Source organism: Ranitomeya imitator, chromosome 3 (assembly GCF_032444005.1).
Source record: "Ranitomeya imitator isolate aRanImi1 chromosome 3, aRanImi1.pri, whole genome shotgun sequence".
Lineage (NCBI taxonomy): Eukaryota > Metazoa > Chordata > Amphibia > Anura > Dendrobatidae > Ranitomeya > Ranitomeya imitator.
This window is the reverse complement of record NC_091284.1, coordinates 631,621,906-631,638,963: the sequence shown is the minus strand read 5'-3', so window position 1 is coordinate 631,638,963 and position 17,058 is coordinate 631,621,906. Positions and strand designations below refer to the sequence as shown.

The following is a 17,058-nucleotide window of genomic DNA, read 5'->3' as shown; positions in this document are numbered from 1 at the left end:
GAAATATATATTGAAAAATAGGCTTGAAAAAGGCTCAGTGTGAGCCGAAACGTCGCACAGAGATGTGGGTTCAATAAAAGTCACATTTTTACCTGCATGAGGATTTGGAGTGCTGCCTTCATTTGCTGATTTTTGTATATATATATATATATATATATATATATATATATATATATATATATATATATATATATATATATATATATATATATATATATATATATATATATATTGTGTTTGTCCAGCAGTTAAATGTGTCCTGACAACTGGTAATCACCTTTTATTCCTCCCTTCAGCGTTGTGCATCTGTTACTTCAGTCGACAGCAGAGAACTCGATAGCCGGAAAACGCTGCAGGCTCCTAGTGCCACCAAGTCTGTTGGGGAGAATGATGAGTTTGAAAAACAAAGGACGGCTGCCATTGCTGAAGTAGCAAAAAGCAAAGAGGTTTGCACTCCTTGTTTACTTGAGTAGTTAACCTTAGCTAATGGTTTGAATGAGTTTGTTTTTCACAGAAATACTGTCGTTCTTCATCTGTTTATTCACTTTCTGTTCTGTTTTCACAAATCAGCAGGAATATTTGCCTTCCAGGACTCCACTTTATGACTGAAAATGTACAATGACCTTGTTTGCAAAACTTTGCATAAACTATTCAGTAGAATATGGCTGATATGGATATGGAGGTTAATAAACATTGACCTGTAGTAGCACTGAATAGGAAAACTCCAGAATGTTTTGAGTAGTTTCTAAACTTTTTGTAGACTCTACAATATTATGGTGAAGCATCAGAAACATTGTAAGGGTGAATTTGCATGGAGCAGATGTGTTGTGGTCACAATGCAGGTTTTTAAATTGATTGTTAAAGAACCGCATAATTTTGCAGCAGAACAGCATTTTCACTAACAAAAGAAAACCTGCAGCCATTTCAATTAGCTGCCTGGTTTTGTCCTGCAAAATCATAACCATTCACCAATCACATGAAAAATGCCAACAGCTGCTGTCCACTGTGTCCTGGACGTTCTGTGTGGTCTTACCTTTAGGCTATATTCACACTTTGCGGATTTTGCTGCGGATCCGCAGCGGATTTGACCGCTGCGGATCCGCAGCAGTTTCCCATGAGTTTACATTTCAATGTAAACCTATGGGAAACAAAAAACGCTGTGCACATGCTGCAGAAAAATCCGCGCGGAAACGCTGCGGATTACATTCCGCAGCATGTCACTTCTTTTCTGCGGATTTTCAGCTGCTCCAATAGAAAACTGCAGTTGAAAATCCGCAGAAGAAAACGCAGTAAAAACCGCGATAAATCCGCAGTAAAAACCGCGATGGGTTTTCACTGCAGATTTTGCAATTCCGCTGCGGAAAAATCCGCAGTGGAATCTGCAAAGTGTGCACATAGCCTAACAGTCTTCCGGAAGTAATAAAGGGATGCATAAGGTGTGTGCTACTGTGAATAACTGAGGCCTCTAGCAGTACTATAGAGCTTCCAGGAAATCCCTGCTGCCTACACCTCAAACATGACAAGCGGCATGCAGAAAACTGGAATCATTAGTCGTTATTGTTCCAGTTGCCAGAGTGCAAAGTCAAGTATTGCAATTATTTTTCTATATGGATGATTTCAACAAAAAATACAGTATTATCAAACTAGATATTCTATTTTCTCTTTAGTTTAAAAAAAATGTAGAATAAGCAATACAACCTCTTCTATGCCTTACTTTACAAAGTAAAGTCGATTTGCCTTTTTTTTTAAATCCTTTTTAAGATGGAAATATAGTTTGGATAAATATTGTAAAACGGTACATTAACCCAATTGGTTGCCTTCATGCAGAAAATAGATGCTGAAGTGTGTTTTACCAAGTGTGTATCCATACACCAAATCTTGAGTACAGATCTGCCAACTATGAGTGCAGGGGCATCAGAGTCTCTACAGTGTTCGCTCTCTCCTTTCATATAGCAGCCACAGTGAGAGAAGAGCAGGAGCTGGGTCTGCACAGTGCTCTGACTGCCGCCTGCTTACCCCACATTTATAGGATCAGTCTTTGGTCAGTATTTTATATCAGTATTTGTAAACCAAAACCTGGAGTGCAACAATCAGAGGAAACGTATAATAGAAACATGTCACCACTTATGGATTTTACAACCACTCCTGGTTTTGGCTTACAATACTGTAAAATACTGACCAAATACTTAACTTGTGATTGTGGCCTGGCTGTAATGATACCGCTAGAATAACAGTTCAGTCTATGGGCACAGATTTCAGAGCACATGGGTGGAAAGCAGACAGGCATCTTCGTGACAAGCAATACATTAGCATTTTCTGCTCTATGCTAATACTCGTAACTACTCAGCCATCAACCTCCAAAACCAGCTTCTCCACTATTAAAATAGATCAGTTTTCTTCTCTACTCTCCAGATCACCTCTCGCTACTTGTGCACTTGACCCGATCCCGTCCCACCTCATCCCAAACCTCACCACAGTCTTCATCCCAACCCTAACCCATCTCTTCAATCTATCACTAACAACTGGTGTCTTCCCCTCATGCTTTAACCCCTTTCTGACATTAGACGTACTATCCTGTCAAGGTGGGGTGGGCCCGTATGACCACCGACGGGATAGTACGTCATATGCGATCAGCCACACTCACTGGGGGAGCGCGGTCAATTGCGGCCGGGTGTCAGCTGACTATCGCAGCTGACATCCGGCATTATGTGCCAGGAGTGGTCACGGGCCGCCCCCGGCACATTAACCCCCGTCAAACATGATCGCAGTGTTCCGGTGGTATAGGGAAGCCTCGCGCAGGGAGGGGGCTCCCTGCGTGCTTCCCTGAGACCCCCGGAGTAACACGATGTGACTGCGTTGCTGCGAGGGTCTCTTACCTCCTCCTCCCTGCAGCAGGCCCGGATCCAAAATGGCCACGGGGCTGCATCTGGGTCCTGCAGGGAGGTGGCTTACCAGCGCCTGCTCAGAGCAAGCGCTGGTAAGCCTGCAGGAGTGCACGTCAGATCGCTGATCTGACACAGTGCACAGCAAAGTGTCAGATCAGCGATCTTACACTATAACATGATGCCCCCCTGGGGCAATGTTATAGTGTAAAAAAAAAATATTCACATGTGTAAAAGAAAAAGAAAATTCCTAAAAGAAAAAAAAAAAAAAATATATATATATATATATGTATATATATATATATATATATAGTATATATATTGTTCCTTAGTATATATATTGTTCCTATAAATACATTTCTTTATCTAAATAAAAAAACAATAAAAGTACACATATTTAGTATCGCCGCGTCCGTAACGGCCCGACCTATAAAACTGTCCCACTAGTTAACCCCTTCAGTGAACACCGTAAAAAAAAAAAGCAAAAAACAATGCTTTATTATCATACCGCCAAACAAAAAGTGGAATAATACACGATCAAAAAGATGGATATACATAACCATAGTACCGCTGAAAACGTCATCTTGTCCCGCAATAAACAAGCTGCCATACAGCATCATCAAAGAAAAAAGTTATATTCCTCAGAATAAAGCGATGCAAAAATAATTATTTTTCCTATAAAATAGTTTTTATCATATAAAAGCGACAAAACATAAATTAAATGATATAAATGAGGTATCGCTGTAATCGTACTTACTCGAAGAATAAAACTGCTTTATCCATTTTACCAAATGCGGAACGGTATAAACGCCTCCCCCAAAAGAAATTCATGAATAGCTGGTTTTGGTCATTCTGCCTCACAAAAATCGGAATAAAAAGCGATCAAAAAATGTCACGTGCCCGAAAATGTTACCAATAAAAACGTCAACTCGTCCCGCAAAAAACAAGACCTCACATGACTCTGTGGACCCAAATATGAAAAAATTATAGCTCTCAAAATGTAACGCAAAAAATATTTTTTGCAATAAAAAGCGTCTTTAGTGTGTGACGGCTGCCAATCATAAAAATTCGCTAAAAAACCCGCTATAAAAGTAAATCAAACCCCCCTTCATCACCACCTTAGTTAGGGAAAAATTAAAAAAATTTATTTATTTCCATTTTCCCATTAGGGCTAGGGTGAGGGTTGGGGCTAAAGTTAGGGTTAGGGTTTGGATTACATTTACGGTTGGGAATAGGGTTAGGGGTGTGGTTAGGGTTACCGTTGTGATTAGAGTTAGGGGTGTGTTTGGATTAGGGTTTCAGTTAGAATTGGGGGGTTCCCACTGTTTAGGCACATCTGGGGCTCTCCAAACGCGACATGGCATCTGATCTCAATCCCAGCCAATTCTGCGTTGAAAAAGTAAAACAGTGCTCCTTCCCTTCCAAGCTCTCCCGTGCGCCCAAACAGGGGTTTACCCCAACATATGGGGTATCAGCATACTCAGGACACGTTGGACAACAACTTTTGGGGTCCAGTTTCACCTGTTACCCTTGGGAAAATTCAAAACTGGGGGCTAAGAAATAATTTTTGTGGAAAACAAAGATTTTTTATTTTCACGGTTCTGCGTTATAAACTGTAGTGAAACACTTGGGGATTCAAAGTTCTCACAACACATCTAGATAAGTTCCTTGGGGGGTCTAGTTTCCAATATGGGGTCACTTGTGGGGGGTTTCTACTGTTTAGGTACATTAGGGGCTCTGCAAACGCAATGTGACGCCTGCAGACCATTCCAAATGGCGCTCCTTCCCTTCCGAGCCCTCCCATGCGCCCAAACGGTGATTCCCCCCCACATATAGGGGGTTTACTTTCCAAAATGGTGTCACTTGTGGGGGGTTTCAATGATTAGGCACATTAGTGGCTCTCTAAACCCAACATGGCGTCCCATCTCAATTCCAGTCAATTTTGCATTGAAAAGTCAAATGGCGCTCCTTCCCTTCCGAGCCCTACCATGCGCCCAAACGGTGATTCCCCCCACATATGGGGTATCAACGTACTCCGGACAAACTGGACAACAACTTTTGGGTCCAATTTCTCCTGTTACCCTTAGGAAAATACAAAACTGGGGGCTAAAAAAATAATTTTTGTGGGAAAAAAATAGAATTTTTATTTTCACGGCTCTGCGTTATAAACTGTAGTGAAACACTTGGGGGGTTCAAAGCTCTCCCAACACATCTAGATGAGTTCCTTAGGGGGTTTACTTTCCAAAATGGTGTCACTTGTGGGGGGTTTCAATGTTTAGGCACATCAGTGGCTCTCTAAACCCAACATGGCGTCCCATCTCAATTCCAGTCAATTTTGCATTGAAAAGTCAAATGGCGCTCCTTCCCTTCCGAGCTCTGCCATGCGCCCAAACAGTGGTTCACCCGCACATATGGGGTATCAGCGTACTCAGGACAAATTGTACAACAACTTTTGGGGTCCAATTTCTTCTCTTACCCTTGGGAAAGTAAAAATTTGGGGGCAAAAAGATAATTTTTGTGAAAAAATATGATTTTTAATTTTTACAGCTCTGCATTTTAAACTTCTGTGAATCACTTAATGGGTCAAATTGCTCACCACAAATCTAGATGAGTTCCTTAGTGGGTTTACTTTCCAAAATGGTGTCACTTGTGGGGGGTTTCAATGTTTAGGCACATCAGTGGCTCTCTAAACCCAACATGGCATCCTATCTGAATTCCAGTCAATTTTGCATTGAAAAGTCAAATGGCGCTCCTTCACTTCCGAGCTCTGCCATGCGCCCAAACAGTGGTTTACCCCCACATATGGGGTATAGGCGTACTCAGGACAAATTGTACAATAACTTTTGGGGTCCATTTTCTCCTGTTACCCTTGGTAAAATAAAACAAATTGGAGCTGAAGTAAATTTTTTGTGAAAAAAAGTTAAATGTTCATTTTTATTTAAACATTCCTAAAATTCCTGTGAAACACCTGAAGGGTTAATAAAATTCTTGAATGTGGTTTTGGACCCCTTGAGGGGTGCAGTTTTCAGAATGGTGTCACACTTGGTTATTTTCTATCATATAGACCCCTCAAAATGACTTCAAATGAGATGTCGTCCCTAAAAAAAATGGTGGTATAAAAATGAGAAATTGCTGGTCAACTTTTAACCCTTATAACTCCCTAACAAAAAAAATGTTGGTTCCAAAATTGTGCTGATGTAAAGCAGACATGTGGGAAATGTTACTTATTAACCCCTTCACGACCCAGCCTATTTTGACCTTAAAGACCTTGCCGTTTTTTGCAATTCTGACCAGTGTCCCTTTATGAGGTAATAACTCAGGAACGCTTCAACGGATCCTAGCGGTTCTGAGATTGTTTTTTCGTGACATATTGGGCTATATGTTAGTGGTAAATTTAGGTCAATAAATTCTGCGTTTATTTGTAATAAAAATGGAAATTTGGCGAAAATTTTGAAAATTTCGCAATTTTCACATTTTGAATTTTTATTCTGTTAAACCAGAGAGTTATGTGACACAAAATAGTTAATAAATAACATTTCCCACATGTATACTTTACATCAGCACAATTTTGGAACCAAATTTTTTTTTTGCTAGGAAGTTATAAGGGTTAAAATTTGACCAGCGATTTCTCATTTTTACAACGAAATTTACAAAACCATTTTTTTTAGGGACCACCTCACATTTGAAGTCAGTATGGCTGAAAATACCCAAAAGTGACACCATTCTAAAAAATGCACCCCTCAAGGTACTTAAAACCACATTCAAGATGTTTATTAACCCTTCAGGTACTTGACAGCAGCAGAAGCAACATGGAAGGAAAAAATGAACATTTAACTTTTTAGTCACAAAAATTACCTTTTAGCAACAATTTTTTTATTTTCACAATGGTAAAAGGAAGGAACGAAAGTTGTTGTCCAATTTGTCCTGAGTACGCTGATACCTCATATGTGGGGGTAAACCACTGTTTGGGCGCACGGCAGGGCTTGGAAGGGAAGGAGCGCCATTTGACTCTTTGAATGAAAAATTGGCTCCACTCTTTAGCGGACACCATGTCACGTTTGGAGAGCCCCCGTGTGCCTAAAAATTGGAGCTCCCCCACAAGTGACCTTATTTTGGAAACTAGACCCCCCCAAGAAACTTATCTAGATGCCTAGTGAGCACTTTAAACCCTCAAGTGGTTCACAAATTGATCTATAAAAATGAAAAAGTACTTTTTTTTCACAAAAAAATTCTTTTCGCCTCAATTTTTTCATTTTCACATGGGCAATAGGTTAAAATGGATCCTAAAATTTGTTGGGCAATTTCTCCCGAGTACGCCGATACCTCATATGTGGGGGTAAACCACTGTTTGGGCACACGGCAGGGCTCGGAAGGGAAGGCGCGCCATTTGACTTTTTGAATGGAAAATTAGCTCCAATTGTTAGCGGACACCATGTGGCGTTTGAAGAGCCCCTGTGTGTCTAAACATTGGAGCTCCCCCACTAGTGACCCCATTTTGGAAACTAGACCCCCCAAGGAACTTATCTAGATGCATATTGAGCACTTTAAACACCCAGGTGCTTCACAGAAGTTTATAACGCAGAGCCATGAAAATAAAAAATAATTTTTCTTTCCTCAAAAATGATTTTTTAGCCTGGAATTTCCTATTTTGCCAAGGGTAATAGGAGAAATTGGACCCCAAATGTTGTTGTCCAGTTTGTCCTGAGTACGCTGATACCCCATATGTGGGGGTAAACCACTGTTTGGGCGCACGGCAGGGCTCGGGAGGGAAGGCACGCCATTTGGCTTTTTAAATGGAAAATTAGCTCCAATCATTAGCGGACACCATGTCACGTTTGGAGAGCCCCTGTGTGCCTAAACATTGGAGATCCCCCACAAATGACCCAATTTTGGAAACTAGACCCCCAGAGGAACTAAGCTAGATGTGTGGTGAGGACTTTGAACCCCCAAGTGCTTCATAGAAGTTTATAACGCAGAGCCATGAAAATAAAAAAAAAACATTTATTTTCTCAAAAATTATCTTTTAGCCTGCAATTTTTTATTTTCCCAAGGGTAACAGGAGAAATTTGACCCCAAAAGTTGTTGTCCAGTTTCTCCTGAGTACGCTGATACCCCATATGTGGGGGTAAACCACTGTTTGGGCATATGCCGGGGCTCGGAAGTGAAGTAGTGACGTTTTGAAATGCAGACTTTAATGGAATGCTCTGCGGGCGTCACGTTGCGTTTGCAGAGCCCCTGATGTGGCTAAACAGTAGAAACCCCCCACAAGTGACCCCATTTTGGAAACTAGACCCCCAAAGGAACTAATCTAGATGTGTTGTGAGGACTTTGAACCCCCAAGTGCTTCACAGAAGTTTATAATGCAGAGCCGTGAAAATAATAAATACGTTTTCTTTCCTCAAAAATAATTGTTTAGCCCAGAATTTTTTATTTTCCCAAGGGTTACAGGAGAAATTGGACCCCAAAAGTTGTTGTCCAGTTTCTCCTGAGTACGCTGATACCCCATGTGTGGGGGTAAACCACTGTTTGGGCACACGTCGGGGCTCAGAAGGGAAGTAGTGACTTTTGAAATGCAGACTTTGATGGAATGGTCTGCGGGCGTCACGTTGCGTTTGCAGAGCCCCTGGTGTGCCTGAACAGTAGAAACCCCCCACAAGTGACCCCATTTTAGAAACTAGACCCCCCAAGGAACTTATCTAGATATGTGGTGAGCACTTTGAACCCCTAAGTGCTTCACAGACGTTTACAACGCAGAGCCGTGAAAATAAAAAATCATTTTTCTTTCCTCAAATATGATGTTTTAGCAAGCATTTTTTAATTTTCACAAGGGTAACAAGAGAAATTGGACCCCAGTAATTGTTGCGCAGTTTGTCCTGAGTATGCTGATACCCCATATGTGGGGGTAAACCACAGTTTGGGCGCACGTCGGGGCTCGGAAGTGAGGGAGCACCATTTGACTTTTTGAATACAAGATTGGCTGAAATCAATGGTGGCGCCATGTTGCGTTTGGAGACCCCTGATGTGCCTAAACAGTGGAAACCCCTCAATTCTACCTCCAACACTAACCCCAACACACCCCTAACCCTAATCCCAACTGTAGCCATAACCCTTATCACAACCCTAACCCCAACACACCCCTAACCACAACCCTAATTCCAACCCTAACCCTAAGGCTATGTGCCCACGTTGCGGATTCGTGTGAGATGTTTCAGCATCATTTTTGATTTCCAGCGTTTTTTGTGCGGATTTCACCTGTGGATTCCTATTGAGGAACAGGTGTAAAACGCTGCGTAATCCGCACAAAGAATTGACATGCTGCGGAAAATACAACGCAGCGTTTCCGCGCGGTATTTTCCGCACCATGGGCACAGCGGATTTAGTTTTCCATAGGTTTACATGGTACTGTAAACCTGATGGAACACTGCTGCGAGTCCGCAGCGGCCAATCCGCTGCGGATCCACAGCCAAATCCGCACCGTGTGCACACAGCCTAACTCTAAAGGTATGTGCACACACTGCGGAAAACGCTGCGGATCCACAGCAGTTTCCCATCAGTTTACAGTTCAATGTAAACCTATGGGAAACAAAAATCGCTGTACACATGCTGCAGAAAAACTGCACGGAAACGCAGCGGTTTACATTCTGCAGCATGTCACTTGTTTCTGCGGATTCCGCAGCGGTTTTACAACTGCTCCACTAGAAAATCGCAGTTGTAAAACCGCAGTGAAATGCGCAGAAAAACCGCGGTAAATCCGCCATAAATCCGCAGCGGTTTAGCACTGCGGATTTATCAAATCTGCAGCGGAAAAATCCGCAGAGGAACAGAATACGTGTGCACATACCGAAACCCTAACCCTAGCCCTAACCCTAGCCCTAACCCTAACCCTATTCTAACCTTAGTGGGGAAAAAAAATTCTTTATTTTTTTATTGTCCCTACCTATGGGGGTGACAAAGTGGGGGGGGTCATTTATTATTTTTTTTATTTTGATCACTGTGATAGATTATATCTCAGTGATCAAAATGCACTTTGGAACGAATCTGCCGGCAGGCAGATTCGGCGGGCGCACTGCGCATGCACCCGCCATTTTGGAAGATGGCGGCGCTCAGGGAGAAGACGGACGGACCCCGGCAGGATCGGTAAGTATGATGGGGTGGGGGGGAGCACGGGGGGGATTGGAGCATGGGGGGGGGGATCGGAGCGCGGGGGTTGAACGGAGCACGGAGGGGTGGAACGGAGCACGGGGGGGTGGATGAAGCATGGGGGTGGATCGGAGTGCAGGGGGGTTGGATCGGAGCACGGGGGGGTGATTGGAGCACGGGGGGAGCGGACAAGAGCACGGGGGAGAGCGGAGCACAGGACGGAGGGGAGCCGGAGCAGTGTACCGGACAGATCGGTGGCTTGGGGGGGCGATGGGTGGGGGCACATTAGTGTTTCCAGCCATGGCCGATGATATTCCAGCATCGACCATGGCTGGATTGTAATATTTCACCAATTTTAATAGGTGAAATATTACAAATCGCTCTGAATGGCAGTTTCACTTTCAACAGCCAATCAGAGCGATCGTAGCCACGGGGGGGTGAAGCCACCCCCCCTGGGGCTAAAGTACCACTCCCCCTGTCCCTGCAGATCGGGTGAAATGGGAGTTAACCCTTTCACCCGATCTGCAGGGACGCGATCTTTCCATGACGCCACATAGGCACCGACTTTCATGACGCCTACGTGGCGTCAAAGGTCGGGAAGGGGTTAAGTATTTTGTGTGACATATCTCTGTGATTTAATTGCATACAAATTCAAAGTTTTAAAATTGCGACATTTTCAAAATTTTCGCCAAATTTCCAATTTTTCCCCAAATAAATGCAGGTAATATCAAAGAATTTTTACCACTATTATGAAGTACAATATGTCACGAGAAAACAATGTCAGAATCACCGGGATCCGTTGACGTGTTCCAGAGTTATAACCTCATAAAGTGATAGTGGTCAGATTGTAAAAATTGGCCTGTCATTAACTTGCAAAGCACCCTTGCGGAGTAAAAGGGTTAAACATGACTCAATCTCACCCATCTGGAAAAAGCACTCCCTTGACCCAACCTCTATGTCTCGCTATCACCCCATATCACTTCTCCCCTATGCCTCAAAACTACTGGAACAACACATCCATCTTAAACTGTCCTCCAACCTCTCCTCCTGCTCCATCTGGTTTCTGAGTGCATCATTCCACTTGAACTGCCCCAACTAAAGTCACCAATGACCAAGTAACTGCCAAATCCAAGCGACACTACTCTGTACTGATCATCTTGGACCAGTCCTCTGTCTGACTGTGACACAGTGGCCCATTTCATCGTGCTACAGATCCTCTCATCACTTGTCATCACAGACTTGGATCTTGGATCTCTTTATACCTAACAGGCCAGACATTCAACGTTCCCACTCACACAACACCTCCTTATCTCGCCCCTTATCTGTCGGTATCCCTCAACATTTAGTTTTAGGACCCCCTGCTCTTCTTTTTCTTCACCTTCGGCCTTGTACAGCTCATAGTCCCACGACTTTCAACTTTCAATATCATCTCTATGCTGATGACACACAGATCTACCCCTCTGGATCCGATAGCACCTCCATACTAGCCAGAATCCTTAATGTCTGTCTACTATTTCATACTTCTTGTCTGCTCGATTTCTGAAACTTAAAGGTCCAAGCCAAATTGATAAGTCTAGTTATTCTGTGTGACTGCAGACTTATGAATTCCCCCAGCTCATGCACTTTGCGTACTCCCAGACAGTGGGTGCAATCTCGCTTCCATACACTTGTATTGAACGAGGCCGCACTCTTTAGTCGACCAGGCCCACTTGGACGCGGCTCGGTCCATACAAGTGTATGGAGTGAGACCACGCCCACTAGACGGGCCCATATCCGGAGTATGTATAGCACACACATACCCTCTGCTCCCCGCTGAGAAATCTGCAAATCCCTGCAGCACACAGTGCATTGACTACAAGCTTATCGATTTGGACCAGACAACCCCTTTATCGTGAACAAAGCAGAATTCGTCATCTTTCCCCATCTCACTTAACCCCCCCTCCCCCCAACAGGCCTATTCATCAAAGTCAATCGCTACTCACTCTCCCCAGTCCCGCAAGTTCGCTGCTTTGGGCTAACCCTTGACTTTGATTCTCCTTCAAACCACATATCCAAGCCCTTTATACTTCCTGCCAACTTAACCCCTTCATGACCCAGCCTATTTTGACCTTACAGACCTTGCCGTTTTTTGCAATTCTGACCAGTGTCCCTTTATGAGGTAATAACTCAGTAACGCTTCAACGGATCCTAGCGGTTCTGAGATTGTTTTTTCGTGACATATTGGGCTTCATGTTAGTGGTAAATTTAGGTCAATAAATTCTGCGTTTATTTGTGATAAAAACGGAAATTTGGCGAAAATTTTGAAAATTTTGCAATTTTCACATTTTGAATTTTTATTCTGTTAAACCAGAGAGATATGTGACACAAAATAGTTAATAAATAACATTTCCCACATGTTTACTTTACATCAGCACAATTTTGTAAACAAAATTTTTTTTTGTTAGGAAGTTATAAGGGTTAAAATTTGACCAGCGATTTATCATTTTTACAACGAAATTTACAAAACCATTTTTTTTTAGGGACCACTTCACATTTGAAGTCAGTTTGAGGGGTCTATACGGCTGAAAATACCCAAAAGTGACACCATTCTAAAAACTGCACCGCTCAAGGTACTCAAAACCACATTCAAGAAGTTTATTAACCCTTCAGGTGCTTCACAGCAGCAGAAGCAACATGGAAGGAAAAAAATGAACATTTAACTTTTTAGTCACAAAAATTATCTTTTAGCAACAATTTTTTTATTTTCCCAATGGTAAAAGGAGAAACTGAACCACGAAAGTTGTTGTCCAATTTGTCCTGAGTACGCTGATACCTCATATGTGGGGGTAAACCACTGTTTGGGCGCACGGCAGGGCTTGGAAGGGAAGGAGCGCCATTTGACTTTTTGAATCAAAAATTGGCTCCACTCTTTAGCGGACACCATGTCACGTTTGGAGAGCCCCCGTGTGCCTAAAAATTGGAGCTCCCCCACAAGTGACCCCATTTTGATAACTAGACCCCCCAAGGAACTTATTTAGATGCCTAGTGAGCACTTTAAACCCCCAGGTGCTTCACAAATTGATCCGTAAAAATGAAAAAGTACTTTTTTTTCACAAAAAAATTATTTTAGCCTCAATTTTTTCATTTTCACATGGGCAACAGGATAAAATGGATCCTAAAATGTGTTGGGCAACTTCTCCTGAGTACGCCGATACCTCATATGTGGGGGTAAACCACTGTTTGGGCACATGGTAAGGCTCGGAAGGGAAGGAGCGCCATTTGACTTTTTGAATGAAAAATTATTTCCATCGTTAGCGGACACCATGTCGCGTTTGGAGAGCTCCTGTGTGCCTAAACATTGGCGCTCCCCCACAAGTGACCCCATTTTGGAAACTAGACCCCCCAAGGAACTTATTTAGATGCCTAGTGAGCACTTTAAACCCTCAGGTGCTTCACAAATTGATCTGTAAAAATGAAAAAGTACTTTTTTTTCACCAAAAAATTCTTTTCGCCTCAATTTTTTCATTTTCACATGGGCAGTAGGATAAAATGGATCATAAAATTTGTTGGGCAATTTCTCTCGAGTACGCCGATACCTCATATGTGGGGGTAAACCACTGTTTAGGCACACGGCAGGGCTCGGAAGGGAAGGCGCGCCATTTGACTTTTTGAATGGAAAATTAGCTCCAATTGTTAGCGGACACCATGTCGCGTTTGGAGAGCCCCTGTGTGCCTATGCATTGGAGCTCCCCCACAAGTGACCCCATTTTGAAAACTAGACCCCCCAAGGAACTTATCTAGATGCATTTTGAGCACTTTAAACCCCCAGGTGCTTCACAGAAGTTTATAACGCAGAGCCATGAAAATAAAAAATAATTTTTCTTTCCTCAAAAATTATTTTATAGCCTGGAATTTCCTATTTTGCCAAGGATAATAGGAGAAATTGGACCCCAAATATTGTTGTCCAGTTTGTCCTAAGTACGCTGATACCCCAAATGTGGGGGTAAACCACTGTTTGGGCGCACGGCAGGGCTCGGAAGGGATGGCACGCCATTTGGCTTTTTAAATGGAAAATTAGCTCCAATCATTAGCGGACACCATGTCACGTTTGGAGAGCCCCTATGTGCCTAAACATTGGAGATCCCCCAGAAATGACCCCATTTTGGAAACTAGACCCCCAAAGGAACTAATCTAGATGTGTGGTGAGGACTTTGAACCCCCAAGTGCTTCACAGAAGTTTATAACGCAGAGCCATGAAAATAAAAAAAAAAAATTATTTTCTCAAAAATGATCTTTTAGCCTGCAATTTTTTATTTTACAAAGGATAACAGGAGAAATTTGACCCCAAAAGTTGTTGTCCAGTTTCTCCTGAGTACGCTGATACCCCATATGTGGGGGTAAACCACTGTTTGGGCACGTGCCGGGGCTCGGAAGTGAAGTAGTGACATTTTGAAATGCAGACTTTGATGGAATGCTCTGTGGGCGTCACGTTGCGTTTGCAGAGCCCCTGATGTGGCTTAACAGTAGAAACCCCCCACAAGTGACCCCATTTTGGAAACTAGACCCCGAAAGGAACTTATCTAGATGTGTGGTGAGCACTTTGAACCCCCAAGTGCTTCATAGAAGTTTATAATGCAGAGCCGTGAAAATAATAAATACGTTTTCTTTCCTCAAAAATAATTATTTAGCCCAGAATTTTTTAATTTTCCCAAGGGTAACAGGAGAAATTTGACCCCAATATTTGTTGTCCAGTTTCTCCTGAGTACGGTGATACCCCATATGTGGGGGTAAACTACTGTTTGGGCACATGCCGGGGCTCGGAATTGAAGTAGTGACGTTTTGAAATGCAGACTTTGATGGAATGCTCTGCGGGCGTCACGTTGCGTTTGCAGAGCCCCTGATGTGCCTAAACAGTAGAAACCCCCCACAAGTGACCCCATTTTGGAAACTACACCCCGAAAGGAACTTATCTAGATGTGTGGTGAGCACTTTGAACCCCCAAGTGCTTCATAGAAGTTTATAATGCAGAGCCGTGAAAATAATAAATACGTTTTCTTTCCTCAAAAATAATTATTTAGCCCAGATTTTTTTATTTTCCCAAGGGTTACAGGAGAAATTGGACCCCAAATGATGTTGTCCAGTTTCTCCTGAGTACGCTGATACCCCATGTGTGGGGGTAAACCACTGTTTGGGCACACGTCGGGGCTCAGAAGGGAAGTAGTGACTTTTGAAATGCAGACTTTGATGGAATGGTCTGCGGGCGTCACATTGCGTTTGCAGAGCCCCTGGTGTGCCTAAACAGTAGAAACCCCCCACAAGTGACCCCATTTTAGAAACTAGACCCCCCAAGGAACTTATCTAGATATGTGGTGAGCACTTTGAACCCCCAAGTGCTTCACAGACGTTGACAACGCAGAGCCGTGAAAATAAAAAATCATTTTTCTTTCCTCAAAAATGATGTTTTAGCAAGCATTTCTTTATTTTCACAAGGGTAACAGGAGAAATTGGACCCCAGTAATTGTTGCGCAGTTTGTCCTGAGTATGCTGGTACCCCATATGTGGGGGTAAACCACTGTTTGGGCACACGTCGGGGCTCGGAAGTGAGGGAGCACCATTTGACTTTTTGAATACAAGATTGGCTGGAATCAATGGTGGCGCCATGTTGCGTTTGGAGACCCCCTGATGTGCCTAAACAGTGGAAACCCCTCAATTCTACCTCCAACACTAACCCCAACACACCCCTAACCCTTATCCCAACTGTAGCCGTAACCCTAATCACAACCCTAACCCCAACACACCCGTAACCCCAACACACCCCTAACCCTAACCACAACCCTAATTCCAACCCAACCCTAGCCCTAAGACTATGTGCCAACGTTGCGGATTCGTATGAGATTTTTCAGCACCATTTTTGAAAAATCCGCGGGTAAAAGGCACTGCGTTTTACCTGCGGATTTACCGCGGATTTCCAGTGTTTTTTGTCCGGATTGCACCTGCGGATTCCTATTGAGGAACAGGTGTAAAACGCTGCGGAATCCGCACAAAGAATTGACATGCTGCGGAAAATACAACGCAGCGTTCCCGCGCGGTATTTTCTGCACCATGGGCACAGCGGATTTGGCTTTCCATATGTTTACATGGTACTGTAAACCTGATGGAACTCTGCTGCGGATCCGCAGCGGCCAATCCGCACCGTGTGCACATAGCCTAATTCTAAAGGTATGTGCACACGCTGCGGAAAACGCTGCGGATCCGCAGCAGTTTCCCATGAGTTTACAGTTCAATGCAAACCTATGGAAAACAAAAATCGCTGTACACATGCTGCAGAAAAACTGCACGGAAACGCAGCGGTTTACATTCCGCAGCATGTCACTTCTTTCTGCGGATTCCGCAGCGGTTTTACAACTGCTCAAATAGAAAATCGCTGTTGTAAAACCGCATTGAAATGCGCAGAAAAAACATGGTAAATCCGCCATAAATCCGCAGCGGTTTAGCACTGCGGATTTATCAAATCCGCAGCGGAAAAATCCGCAGAGGACCAGAATACGTGTGCACATACCGAAACCCTACCCCTAACCCTAACCCTACCCCTAACCCTACCCCTAACCCTAACCCTAGTTCTTACCCCAACCTTAGTGGGGGAAAAAAAAAATTATTTTTTTTATTGTCCCTACCTATGGGGGTGACAAAGGGGGGGGGGGGGGTCATTTACTTTTTTTTTTTATTTTGATCAAAGAGATATAACCTATCTCAGTGATCAAAATTCACTCTGGAACGAATCTGCCGACCGGCAGATTCGGCGGGCGCACTGCACATGCGCCCGCCATTTTGGAAGATGGCGGCGCCCAGGAAAGAAGACGGACGGTCCCCGGGAGGCCAGGTAAGTATAAGGGGGGGGAGATCAGGGCACGGGGGGGGCGTCGGAGCACGGGGGGGTGGATCGGAACACGGGGGGGTGGATTGGAGCACGGAGTGGGGGATCGCTGTGCGGGCGGGTGGATCGGAGCACGGGGGGGGAATCGCTGTGCGGGGGGGGAATCGGAGTGCGGGGGGGTTT

At 43.7% G+C, this 17,058-nt stretch overlaps 1 protein-coding gene across 1 annotated transcript in view; it reads left to right on the top strand.

Moving 5' to 3' along the window:
• The window catches only part of TDRD3 (tudor domain containing 3), a 517,375-nt gene that overhangs the window by 375,683 nt on the left and 124,634 nt on the right, over nucleotides 1-17,058 (top strand). Inside the window, exon 7 of the mRNA XM_069758172.1 lies at nucleotides 297-446. Within this exon, the coding sequence (XP_069614273.1) occupies nucleotides 297-446 (150 nt within the window). The remainder of the gene's footprint in view (nucleotides 1-296; nucleotides 447-17,058) is intronic.